General features: G+C 33.1%; 1 protein-coding gene and 2 long non-coding RNA genes across 3 annotated transcripts in view; all 3 read right to left on the bottom strand.

The window, feature by feature from the left end:
- Nucleotides 1-4,716, bottom strand: part of LOC111705078 (hydroxyacyl-coenzyme A dehydrogenase, mitochondrial-like) — a 12,700-nt gene extending 7,984 nt beyond the window's left edge. The window contains 5 exon segments of the mRNA XM_023477513.1: nt 9-470; nt 987-1,054; nt 2,768-2,821; nt 3,507-3,589; nt 4,385-4,716. Coding sequence (XP_023333281.1) covers nt 9-186 — 178 coding nt within the window. The 5' untranslated portion in view covers nt 187-470; nt 987-1,054; nt 2,768-2,821; nt 3,507-3,589; nt 4,385-4,716.
- A 904-nt stretch (nt 4,717-5,620) lies between these two features.
- Nucleotides 5,621-10,630, bottom strand: LOC111705067 (uncharacterized). Its single transcript, XR_002765932.1, has 3 exons — nt 10,587-10,630; nt 6,541-6,600; nt 5,621-5,803 (listed from the first exon to the last, which is right to left on the bottom strand). It is a non-coding gene; the product is annotated as an uncharacterized LOC111705067 (long non-coding RNA).
- A 146-nt stretch (nt 10,631-10,776) lies between these two features.
- LOC111705068 (uncharacterized) lies at nt 10,777-12,421 on the bottom strand. The gene is made up of 2 exons (XR_002765933.1): nt 12,073-12,421; nt 10,777-11,329 (listed from the first exon to the last, which is right to left on the bottom strand). It is a non-coding gene; the product is annotated as an uncharacterized LOC111705068 (long non-coding RNA).
- Nucleotides 12,422-13,402: the final 981 nt, after the last annotated feature.

Raw genomic sequence — 13,402 nt, forward strand, 5'->3', positions numbered from 1 at the left:
CCCCCCACCTTTCATGAACATTAGTCTCCCTAAATGAAAAGTTTTAAAAATATTTGTAAAGTTTTAAACCTGTGCAATGCCAGCGCCCATGAGCCCACCTCCAATAACAATAAACTCTTGAATTTTAGCCCCGAAGGCGTGGCTGGAAGATAGGGAACGCCTACTCAGCTGGTTCATAAAGGCCATCTTGTCTGAAAGAGATTTTTATTTTTAAAGTTTTCTTACATAATCAAGATCAAATTTGCATAACTTAATGGTCCAAACACCAAGCATCTAATTGATAAAAAATAATTTAAAAAAATGGCTGGATCTGTTAATTGATGATCTATCTCTGTTTTTACTAATATCGCCATGTTCTTCTTTAGTCTTGTTGAACTCCATGTCTCTGCACATGCAGATTTAGATTACGACATCTCCAAGTTATTTTATTTGTTCAGGATTCTGGATTTGATCTTCTGAACACCCCATACCTGGAAATTTTTTAAAAAATTTTTCTAGATTCAAGCCAACAAATGTATTCATCTATTTTTCAGAATTCGAAATTTTTATAATTCTATTGGCAACGCTCAGAATTACAAAAATTTGTCTCCAAAATTTTTTGATCTTTGTAAAATTTGGAAAATCCACGAAAAAATATTATTGAATCGGCGAACTTTATTGTTATTGTTTTATATTGTACAAAGGTAAGATGCCCAAAAAAGTTAAAATAGAAGAGCCTAATACTTTAAAATTTATAGATTTTTCTGTTTTCTTAGGTAGAATTTACTTGCTTTCAAAATCAAATAAATTCTGAGATATTAATTTAAATTTTACGGACCATACACCTTTTCTTGAATTCACGGGTCATGTTAGATCCCATCAAAAATACTAGTTTTAAAAAGTGTACCTCTTCAAATGAAAAATGAAAAATAAAATTCTCTCTGATATCTTTACGGACTAACATGTCTTTCATGAATCTTGATCAAGATTTGAGGATAAATACTGACCTGACTGGTCCGACCTGCTCAGCTAGTCTTTCATCATTTATCAAGTTCGGACTCAATACATTCTGATCCTAAACAAAAGATAAATGACGAAGGTTTTATTGTGTTATTCTCATTATCGTCATCGTCATCGTCATCGTCATCGTCATCGTCATCGTCATCGTCATCGTCATCGTCATCGTCATCGTCATCGTCATCGTCATCGTCATCGTCATCGTCATCGTCATCGTCATCGTCATCGTCATCGTCATCGTCATCGTCATCGTCATCGTCATCGTCATCGTCATCGTCATCGTCATCGTCATCGTCATCGTCATCGTCATCGTCATCGTCATCGTCATCGTCATCGTCATCGTCATCGTCATCGTCATCGTCATCGTCATCGTCATCGTCATCGTCATCGTCATCGTCATCGTCATCGTCATCGTCATCGTCATCGTCATCGTCATCGTCATCGTCATCGTCATCGTCATCGTCATCGTCATCGTCATCGTCATCGTCATCGTCATCGTCATCGTCATCGTCATCGTCATCGTCATCGTCATCGTCATCGTCATCGTCATCGTCATCGTCATCGTCATCGTCATCGTCATCGTCATCGTCATCGTCATCGTCATCGTCATCGTCATCGTCATCGTCATCGTCATCGTCATCGTCATCGTCATCGTCATCGTCATCGTCATCGTCATCGTCATCGTCATCGTCATCGTCATCGTCATCGTCATCGTCATCGTCATCGTCATCGTCATCGTCATCGTCATCGTCATCGTCATCGTCATCGTCATCGTCATCGTCATCGTCATCGTCATCGTCATCGTCATCGTCATCGTCATCGTCATCGTCATCGTCATCGTCATCGTCATCGTCANAGTCTAAATACTAACCTGAGTTGACCAATCCAGTATCCTGCTACACCAGAAGCTAGGAGTAAACCTAACCTGGATACACTCCTACTAACTAAGAACAAGATTACTATCAGTAAAGGGGGTCTTTACTCTTCATCAATTCACGGGAATTCTTACTTCTTAATTCTTCTTAATGTGTATAAGATTAAATAACTTATAATTAAAGATTATAGATAAAAGTAAAGTATTACGTATTGAGGAGCTTATATTTTAGTTTCAATACACAGTTATGTACAGACAGACAAAAACATAGTATACACACATAGCTTTGCTGAAATCTGTATAATAACGCAAGGCATTCGTATGTATGTTTCTTATAGCCGGCCAAACGGCTGGACCAAATGGGCTGAACATTTTTGTGGACACTCATTGATAGCCTGGGGGGTGGGGAGTAAAAAACGTCATCGTCATCGTCATCGTCATCGTCATCGTCATCGTCATCATCATCATCATTATTATCATTATTATTATTATTATTATTATCAACAATCAACCTACAGACTAAGTACCATGACCTGTAGGATTTAATACAATAAAAGATAGAATTAAGCTCCGCCACTTACCCTGGGAGCCCTGGTCTAAATGGGCTTTAGTGAATCATAGTTGACCTGAATTTATTATGATTCAGTGTGTTGAGCCAGATACTAAAAAAAGGCGGCACACACACTGGTCGAAATGTGTAGGTTTACAGTTTATAGTTTAAAAAGCGTTGAAAACAAAAAGGTTGCTATGTTTCTGATGCAGTTCATGTAAATCTGTTAGCCATGATTCTGTTATTTCTTTCAGACCAGAGTACATCACCATTGACCATTGACACAGAAAGATGGAGAAAACAAATATTTTAGATAAAAAAAAATATAAAATTGCAAAACACTTCACCTTAAACTCATCATCAATCTCAAAACCAGGGTCGAATTTCGGCTGAAGGTTGTTCTAAAAATCAATTTTATAATTCACGGTCTCAAAAACTTGAATATTCTTGTTCTGTAATACAACACATAAATCATTTCCATTCAAGTTGCAGGATTCATGGAGCAAAGCAAATATGAAAAAAATTACTGGTTGTTAGTTTTAATTATCATTCTGCATATGGGACTACCGGTTTAATCAAAGAAAGATTAAAAAAAAACATTGGACTTGAATTAAAAATATATGCTATAGGGTATTAGGAGTAAAATCTGAAAACCCCCCCGACATGGGAGAGCTCAGACAGCCATCTGAACTAGCCCCAAGAGTTATACCATAAGTATTAGCACTATGCATAACTAGTAATTAACTTATTCTTATTCTTATCCGAAAATATTGTCTTTGAAAATTGATCATTTATATTTCTCACTTCTCTACAATGTGACTCACTTACGCATTTCTGCTTCAGAAAATAACAAGGAAACATTTTTCGCATTATTGGTAATTGGTGAGATCAAGGTTTAAAGGGTATTGTTGTGAAACAAGCATGTACAGTGTACACTGTACACATTGTACTGTACCTCTTTAAATTGAAATTACATCGTCAGAAGATTCAAATGTGTGTTTTAAACTACAGAATAAATGTAAAAATAATCCATTTTAAACTGTGTATCATCAAAATCTATTTATTTATTTATAAAAAAAAAATTACCAATTCTCTTTGTTTAGCAAGCTGTCTCCACTTTTCTTGATTAATAGGAGAAAATATTGAATAGGGATAGGTCTGGAATCCATCTTAAATTCGCAAAATTTAAATTAATCTATATATAAATTTGGCTTGTCTGTCTGTTTGTTTGTATCCAATAAACGTCAAAACGGCTGAACCGATCGGGCCCAAATTTTTTGTGGGACATCTAGGGACCCCAGGGAAGGTTTATGAATGATCAAAATTTCAAATATTTGTCTCCATCAAAATTCGATCTCATTAAATTTTTGAAAATCCACGAATTTTTTTGTGAAAATCCGCGAATTACTTTTTTTTGTTTTACGATGTACACAAAGAGAGAACATGTTCACAATTAATTTAGAAGATGAGCGCGAAGCGCCCTCTAAGGCTAGTTTTCCAAAAATCAATATTAAAGAATCTGCCGTTAGAAATAAAAACTAACGAAGAAAAAGTAAAAAGTCTGTCAGTTCTGATTCGATTGATTATTTTGACATGTAGAAATATTAAATGTTAAATGTAAGAAATCGAATTAAAGTAATCAATGAAGATCAATACAGTGAGACTCATAAAACTGTGGAACAAAAAGAGGTGATTTAAACAATCTTGTGTGTATGTGTTTAAGTAAGCTTAAAATTAACTTAATGTACAAAATAGGTCTGTGTACCTGTTTTCATGTTCATAAAACTATTTAAAATAATAACTGGTGTCTATTTAACAGTCATCTTCTTATTCCACAGTTTTATGAGTCCCACTGTAATTAGATTAAAGAGTCTGCCGCTGAACATTAATTGTAAAAGGTTTCAGAGTGGTGATGCTGATTTCACCAATAGTTTTACTTGAAGAATTAAATAATATTTTCTTACATTTCATCCTGATATCCTGAGCAACTACTCCATCAGGAGCTAAGGACAGGAACTTATCACGACAGGGAGCAGAATAACTAGATAGGGAGCAGAATAACTGGATAGGGAGCAGAATAACTAGATAGGGACAGGAACTTATCACGACAGGGAACAGAATAACTGGATAGGGAGCAGAATAACTAAATAGGGACAGGAACTTATCACGACAGGGAGCAGAATAACTAGATAAAGAGCAGAATAACTGGATAGGGAGCAGAATAACTAGACAGGGAGCAGTATAACTAGATAGGGAGCAGAATAACTAGATAGGGAGCAGAATAACTAGATAGGGAGCAGAATAACTAGATAGGGAGCAGAATAACTNAAACTAAATTTTCAAATTATTTTCAGATTTGTTTGGTCAACAAAAACTGAGAATCAAGGCACAGTTCATTTTAGCCGAATCTTAGATCCAATTCGCCACTTTAATGACTGCATTTCATGATTGGCGTCAAGATACAAAAAAGGTCGGGCTGCCTGTTTACTAAAAATTATCTCATCGCGCACAAAGTAATATCAATCTCCATTTAAAAGATATTATCAAAAAACCTTTACAGTGTTTAGATTTTTGTATTCGCCTACTCGAGTTCAACATCTACAACAAAACTAATTATATGCATAAAATTTGAAAAATTAGTCTCATCACACCCACTACTGAAAATGAAGTATTTAGTCCACTAATAATGGGTTAAAAATTTCCTCTCAGTATAAAGAGTTTAAAACAACATTCAGAGGAAAATGCCGCAAAAATTCTTAAAGCGAAACTTGAAACTAAAAAACGTAATATATTTCTAGCACTTAGGTTGGCATATCTATTGATTTATTTTCGAAACTAAGGAGCAATAAAGAAAGCTTTAACAATATTGTTTACCATAGGGCCATTAAAAGAGGTCAATTTGGTCTTATTTCTAAGAAATAAACGATTTAATTTTATGCTTTTTTGGGCTGATTACTATTTGAGGTGGTGGAGATGGTAATTACCAATTGAGGAGCGCGCTTGCCGCAAAACAGATTTGGGTGGCGGTGATTACTATTTGAGGAACTCTGGACTCCCTTCCTCCTCCAGGAATGGTTTATGGATGATCGACTTAACAAAATTTTCCTCTAACAAAATTTGTTTGATGAAAGTTTTGAAATTGCACCAATTTTTTTTAATATAATCCGCGAACCTTTTAGTTTGTTTTGTTTTACAAAATGTTCAAATTGTAAAAGATAATGGTCGCGAAGCGCCGAAAAGCCTAATAATTCAAAAAACTACGAAATATAAACGTGTAACCTGAACCAGAATCCCTCATCCTGACACTCAGCTATTATAGATTTCTCCCGAGGAGTTAAAATACTGTATTTATCTAATACTTTCCCTCCTGACAGTGAAGCACCCTGAACAAAACAGATTATCAAGTACAATAGGTGGCAACAGAGAAATAGATTATCAAGTACAATAGGTGGCAACAGAGAAATAGATTATCAAGTACAATAGGTGGCAACAGAGAAATGGACCAATTATACATGACGTCACAAGTGTATAACAAGGAAGACAACTTGTTCTCCCTTAGTTGACAAGTTTTCCAAGATGTAATAAAAAAGTGTAAAAGCAGAAAATAAAGAACATAAAATGGCTATTATTTCAATGCAAGAAACTTAATTATCACTTTTATTGCTAATTTTATCGGACACATAAAAATGTTGACAGTTGTGACGTAAGAATACAGCTGTACTGAGAGTGTTCAAATTCTACGTTGCCATCTCTTGTACTTGATAATCTATTTGCCCTAAACAATATTATTTATTGCCCTCTCCCCAACACAAAATTGTTGCGCCCCAAATCCCCCTTCCCTTCCCGTCACACCTGTATACGCCAATTAATTATTTTCAAATTCTATTGAACCCAACCGCTTTTCTTACAACATTCCCTTCCCCCTTCATCTATAGTAATCTTTGTACTACTCCATTTTCCTTATCCTATCTAATCATCATTTACCTTCCCTTCCTTCCATCCTAACAAATAAGTTCCTTTTCTTAAACCAGAATTTTTTTTATCTTTATTTCTTCACAAAAGTCAGACTATATCTTCAGTTTTTTAACGTTAAATATACACGCAAAGATAAATATGTTACCTTAGTGCCCCAGACTGTAGAATCTTGTTCTAATGATGGATCAGGCATTCTAGCATTCATCTGAACACATCATTTTAGCATTCAACTAAACTAAACACTAAGTTTTAGCATTTATCCTAACACAGAGTTTTAGCATTTATCTTAAAACACACAGTTTTAGCATTTATCATAATACAGAGTTTAAGCATTTATATTAATACATAGTTTTAGCATTCATCTAAACAGAGTTTTTGCAATCATTTAAACACAGAGTTTAAGCATTCATCTAAACAAAGAGTTTTGGCATTCATCAAACACAGAGTTTTATCATGCATTTAAACAGAGAGTTTTAGCACTCATTTAAACACAGAGTTTTTCATATTCATCTAAACTTAGAGTTTCAAAATTCATCTAAACAAAGACTTTTAACATTCATATAAACACAGAGTTTTATCATTCATCTAAACAGAGAGTTTTAGCATTCATCAAAACACAGAGATTAAGCATTTATCCTAACACGGAATCTTAGCATTCATATAAACACAGAGTTCTAGCATTCATTCAAACACAGAGTTTTACCATTCATTCAAACACAGAGCTTTAGCATTTATTCTAAAACATAGTTTTATTATTTATCTTAACACGGAGCTTTAGTATTTATCTTAACACAGATTTTTAGTCATTATAATAACACAGAGTTTTAGTATTAATCTAAAGACAGAGTTCATTTATCTTAACACCATAGTTCTAGCATAAACATAAACAGAGTAGCATTCATGTAAACACAGAGTTTTGGCACTTATCTAAACACGGAGTTTTAGCATTCATCTAAACACAGAGTTTTAGCATTCATCTAAACACAGAGTTTTAGCATTCATCTAAACACAGATTTTTAGCATTCATCTAAACACAAAGTTATATCTTTTATCTTAACACAAAGTTTTAGCCCTTTTAGAGTTTTATCTTAACACATGGTTTGAACATAAAGCTAAACACAGAGCAAATTTTAGCATTTATCCTAACACAGAGTTTTAGCATTCGTATAATAAGAGAGGTTTAGCATTTATCTGAACACAAGAATTTAGCATTCATCTCAACAGAGTTTTAGCATTCATCTAGATAAAGAGTTTTTGCCGGTAAGGCAAAAGGATTAGATTAGTTGGTAAAAATTGGCCAAGGAAGAAAACAGATAGGAGGGTGGTGTAAATGTAATGTAAATATGTTTTAAGGTGGGGGTGGTAGCTGTTGTATCCAGTCTATCTAACACTTTCTCTCTCCTCTCTGTTATCTGCCAATCAGGTTGTTTAATGAGCACTATGATTCCGATGATTTATTAACGTTTATAATCCACGATCACATAGGTAAAACAAACTCGCTTAAAGGAAGCCAATTGCGAATTTGCGAGAGGCTTAGTGGGATTTCTTAGCAACACTACATGATGGTGTGTGTTCTTTTTACTGGTCGGGCTTGTACTACTTAAAATCCTGGTTCGATTTCAGGGTAAAAATAGCAAATAACAATTTACAAGATAAACAAACATAGATCTAAATTGAATGATAAATTGATAAATTGATACATCATTAAATTAATAATTCTTGTTTTGGGATATAACCACCCCTAAACCAAGCCAACCATTTAAAACCACGCAGGTAGAGAAAAGATAGAGATCCAAGCGCCAGATACAACTGGTGTATATAAAGGTATTCTAAGAGGGCATTCATGAAACAATAATACATCATTAAATCATAATATTTTGTTTGCTAGTTGTCATTTGTCATGTAAAAAGGTCGGCAATAATATAAAACATTTCTTTATGATTTTATAAGTAAAATCCCAAACTGTAAGAATCCCAAATGAATGTTAACCAATGTTGGGATTGGAAGGATTGGGATTAGGATGAGGACTAGGAAGTTGGAATAGGTTGGACAAGGATAAATTGGGAATAGATAAAATAGGTTGGGAATTGGGATGGTTAACAACTAAAGAGGAAGTTGAGATTGGGATTCAATGAATGTAAGGATGATAAAAGGGTTGGTAAATCGGAAGTTGGAGTGATTGGGAAGATTGAGTAATGAATAGATGTTCTAAGGGGACCACTGCACAGTATTGGAAAGAGAATCAGCAAGATATAGAAGTTCAGAACAGAGATACAGATAAAATAAAATACGTGTGTAAAGACTATGAAGAATATGTAGCTTAGTGGATAAAAATGTTTAATAAAATATGAGTAAAAAACTATGGAGAATATGTAGTTTAGTGGGTACAAATACAATACAATACAATAAGGGGTGAAGACGACATTTTGGAAGGGATTAGCGGATTGCTGTTAAGTTGGGATAAGAGAGAGAAAAGAGTATAAAAATCATCATTAGAATCACTCAATACTCTGAAACAAGTTTTAACATTCATATAAACACAGATTTTAACCATTATAAAAGCCTTTAACTAACTAAGAGAAAAGTATTCATCTGATTATCATTAATTTACACTCATATAAATGATTTTGTAAGAAGAAAATAGACTGGCATTGGTTTTCTGGTGAAGGGGTATATATTTGAAAGAAATACCCCCCTCCCTCACTACCCTTCGGGACCCCGGGGGTTGGGGAAGAATGATTTCCGTGGATCAATTTAACATAACCTGACAAATTTCTCTTTTCAGTGTACTCTTTTCTCAATACTCATTTCCCCTTAAAATCAAGTGTTTCCACTTTAAGCAAAAAAAAACTTAAAAACATTCCTCACATAACAATTGAAATGTTTCTGGTCAGGTCACAATGAAAAGTGCCATTAAGAATTCACAAAGACTCTTAAAAATAACTTCTGGTCAGGTGACAATGAAAAGTGCCATTAAGAATTCACAAAGACTCTTAAAAATAACTTCTGGTCAGGTGACAATGAAAGTGCCATTAAGAATTCACAAAGACTCTTAAAAATAAATCATGAGGATGGGTTTAGACCCTTCACGATTCAAAACTTTCATCTCCAAATCAAATCAATTTAAGAAATCTACCAAGGGGGTTCGTATTTTCAAGAAAATGATATTTTGACGCTCTGCTCAGGGAAAACTTGTTAATTATCCGTTTTTATTCTTTATAAAATACTATTCACCCAAAATTTCATTTATTTGCCCCAGAAAATCATTTTTTAACAAGTAAACCCTAAAAACATATCGAACATTTGGGGGAAAAATATGATTTTCTTAAGAGTGAGGTGGTTATATTTATATTTAAAGAAAATATATCCCCTGATTCCACCAAAAACATTAAACTAAAAGTGTCTGGTGGATTTCCAACACGAAGAGGAGAATGAAAACGACAAACACAAACACACTGATTTAAAAACAATACTTGAACAGCCGTTTTTAGAAATGTAAGGGTATTGACACTAAAATCTTACATTTTGAATAAGGAATTAAGTTACTACTTAAAACAACTGGCAGAAGTTGAATAGATTACTGGAATAAAACTGAGATCGTGTAAATCCGTCAAGTTTCATTTTTTAAATATTTTCCAGATGTTCTGATTGTGTTGTTATTAAAATAAAACCTGTTTAAAGTTCAAAGTCGACTACTTAGAAAATTATCAGCTGATTTGAAAAAGAGACTGCAGTTTAATGTCTTGTAAATGGAGACAAATGATCTCAACTTAGTTCAAACCCTTAGGCAGGCAAAGAAGGTCAGTATTAGGGAAGGGGGATTTTTATTAAATCCGCAGAAACTTATTTAAAAATATTTATTTCTAGGTAATGAAATATTGTTCTGTAAAAGACTGTAATAGTAAGTATTCCTGTGAAAATGGAATCCTGCACACGATAAAGAAGTAGAGGATTTTACATGAAAAACAAATTCTCCATTTAAATATTTTCAGAAATCACCCCCCAGTACTGTAATATACAGATTGACCTTTGGAAGTGAAGTACATGGCCTGTACTGTAGTGAAAGGATTAACGAAAATCATCACTCTATATACTATAACCTCATTGAGCACACTGCACATAAATGATAAAGGGAACATTTATTAAAATTTTAAAAAGTAAAATTTTAGACATTTCTTAAATTATTATTACCTTCTCATGAAAAGAAGAAGATTGTCTGTTAGAAATAAAAAAGCCTTCAATATATCAGTTTTATAAATATTACTAGACAGAATAATTTATAAGATATCATAAAAAAACTCTTGAAAGATTAAAATATCAAAATGAAAAATACTAATATATTCCTGGTGAAGATTCCTGTTTAACTAAGATAACATCCTAATCTGAAAATAAAATTAAACTATTTTATTTAAATACAATATACAACCTTTTTGTCATTTAGATAATGTTGTGCTTGACTGTCCAGGGACAAGGTTTAATGAATGAAGAGAAGCGGGTGAATTTTAATGAGGTGGTTGAACCAATTCAAGTTAAAGGGAGTGACTGGCTGGAAATAGCAGTTGAGCTGGGAATCCAGTATTGTAGAGAAATGTTTTTGAATTCATTTGAAACCCATGAGACGTTTTTACGGTGCATATTTGTTTGGCAAGACCCCAAATTTTTAAAATCTTAATAGATTGTTAACTTTGGGAAGGTTGATTTTAAGAATCGGTTTTTATTCAAAATATTCATTAACGACAACGAATATTGTAACAAAAATCTACAAATGATTTAAAAAAAATTATCTCTACAATACTTCACTCTCGACTCAAATATAATGCCTAGCTAGACACTCCATTTAAAGCACAAATACAAATAAGTGATTAAGAAATGTACCTACTTCCAGCATTTCATTAAATCTGACCCTGCTGTACATAATTTACATAGTAACAGATCTTTACATTAAAAAAAAATGAATTAAAAATAATGTGCTAGTAATAAGTCTAGCAATAAGTTATAAGAAATATATATATACTGGAAGTTATTTATGCGTTTTTATTAGAGTCTGGCTCACGACCTCTATAGTGCAATATTTTTTTTTTGTCAGAGAATACGAGTAGGGATTTTCTGAGTAATAGACAATAGACCTTAATCAATTCAAAGCTTAAAATCAGTGCTTAGGATCCGGATCCGGATCCGCTGGATCCGCATTATATTGGCTCTTTGGATCCGGATCCGGATCCGCATCAAAATTAAATGGATCCTAAGCACTGCTTAAAATAATCATGAAAGGAAATGTAATTTCAAGTTGCCCTCTAAAGAAGTGTGTCCGATTATCAACGGTACCCTTCAAAGCTTTGTCATATAAAGTATGTAATAGATATCCTTGTTTTTGTTTCTAAGCATTGATTATTTTAATTTTTGGCGTCTCTACAAAAAGGACTTTTTTGCTTCAGAAACAATAGGGAAATTATCAGAATTTCAAGCTTTAAAGCTTCCACCTTATTGATCACTGTGGTTGCAAAGGTACCATTGTGAATCGGGCATGCCCCTTTTTCATTGGCGGTTCACTTGAGACAGAGAGAATATGGCCGGCATTTGTCTAAAACACGAAAAGGTCTCCGTTACTGATCGTCAATGACAATTTTGGATGAAAGTTAACTTGAAAAGATTCTCAGAAAAATTACAACACATTTACCCGTAATATCAAATTGTCATGCTCCGTCGTGATAATATTTCGGGATTTTGTCAATATTTAATATTTTGGGATTTTGTAAATATTTAATATTTTGGGATTTTTTCAATATTTAATATTTTGGGATTTTGTAAATATTTAATATTTTGGGATTTTTTCAATACTTAATATTTTGGGATTTGTCAATATTTTGAACTTAAAGTTTTATGGCATTTACATATTACATATTTTTGTGTTTATATACCTAAAATCAAAATTTAAAAAAACAAATTTTTTTTGGAGAGAGTGGGGGGTTTATTTTCATTCCGAAATGATTAAGAAACGTAAGTGAAATTAACAAAAGGGTTTAACTACTAATCCTTAGTTTCTGAGAAGTTGGTTTGCCCCTGAGCATTCCATAGAGCAGCATAGCGACCGTCAGCTGCTAGTAGTTCATTGTGGTTACCCTTCTCTATAATCCTTCCCTGGTCTAGTACTAGGATCTGATCACATCTCATTATAGTACTTAACCTAGAACAGGACAATGGATAAATATTCTTATTATAGAGCTTAACTTAGAACAGGACAAGGGGTAAATGTTCTTATTATAGAGCTTAACCTAGAACAGGACAAGGGGTAAATATTCTTATTATAGAGCTTAACCTAGAACAGGACAAGGGGTAAATATTCTTATTATAGTACTTAACCTAGAACAGGGCAAATTCTCAAATCCCGAGATGTAGAAAATTATAATCCTTTAAGAATTTGAAACGTAAAAGACCACCCTCTTTAAATATATCAGCATTTATTAGCTTATATAAAAAATTCATTTATTAAGAAAAGTACGTAAGAGAATGGGTTTTTTTTGGTTTCACGATTAAAATTATTTAGCTGAAAAGATATTATTCCTTTGAAGAACCTGTAAACGTAATTTAAAGGTACCTTCATTTCAGGAGTTACATGTTAAATTCACAACAGTAGCTTAACTTTACGAGCAAAATTAGAGATAACCCTGTTTTTTTTACAAGATAGAAAACGAGAACATTTTCATTTTGTTAATTAGGTTAACATTATTAGAAAACAGTTGTGAATAGAGGATCAATTGAAATTATGTCTAAAATCCCTATAATGTCAACACTAAGCAGCGAAGTTTGCTACAATTAGATAGGATTTAGTTAAGTCAAGTTTACCTGTGTGCTATTATAAATGAAGTACAATTAGATAGGATTTAGTTAAGTCAAGTTTACCTGTGCGCTATTATAAATGAAGTACAATTAGATAGGATTTAGTTTAGTTAAGTTTACCTGTGTGCTATTATAAATGAAGTACAATTAGATAGGATTTAGTTTAGTTA

The sequence above is a fragment of the Eurytemora carolleeae genome, unplaced genomic scaffold (genome assembly GCF_000591075.1).
Source record: "Eurytemora carolleeae unplaced genomic scaffold, Eaff_2.0 scaffold18, whole genome shotgun sequence".
NCBI lineage: Eukaryota > Metazoa > Arthropoda > Copepoda > Calanoida > Temoridae > Eurytemora > Eurytemora carolleeae.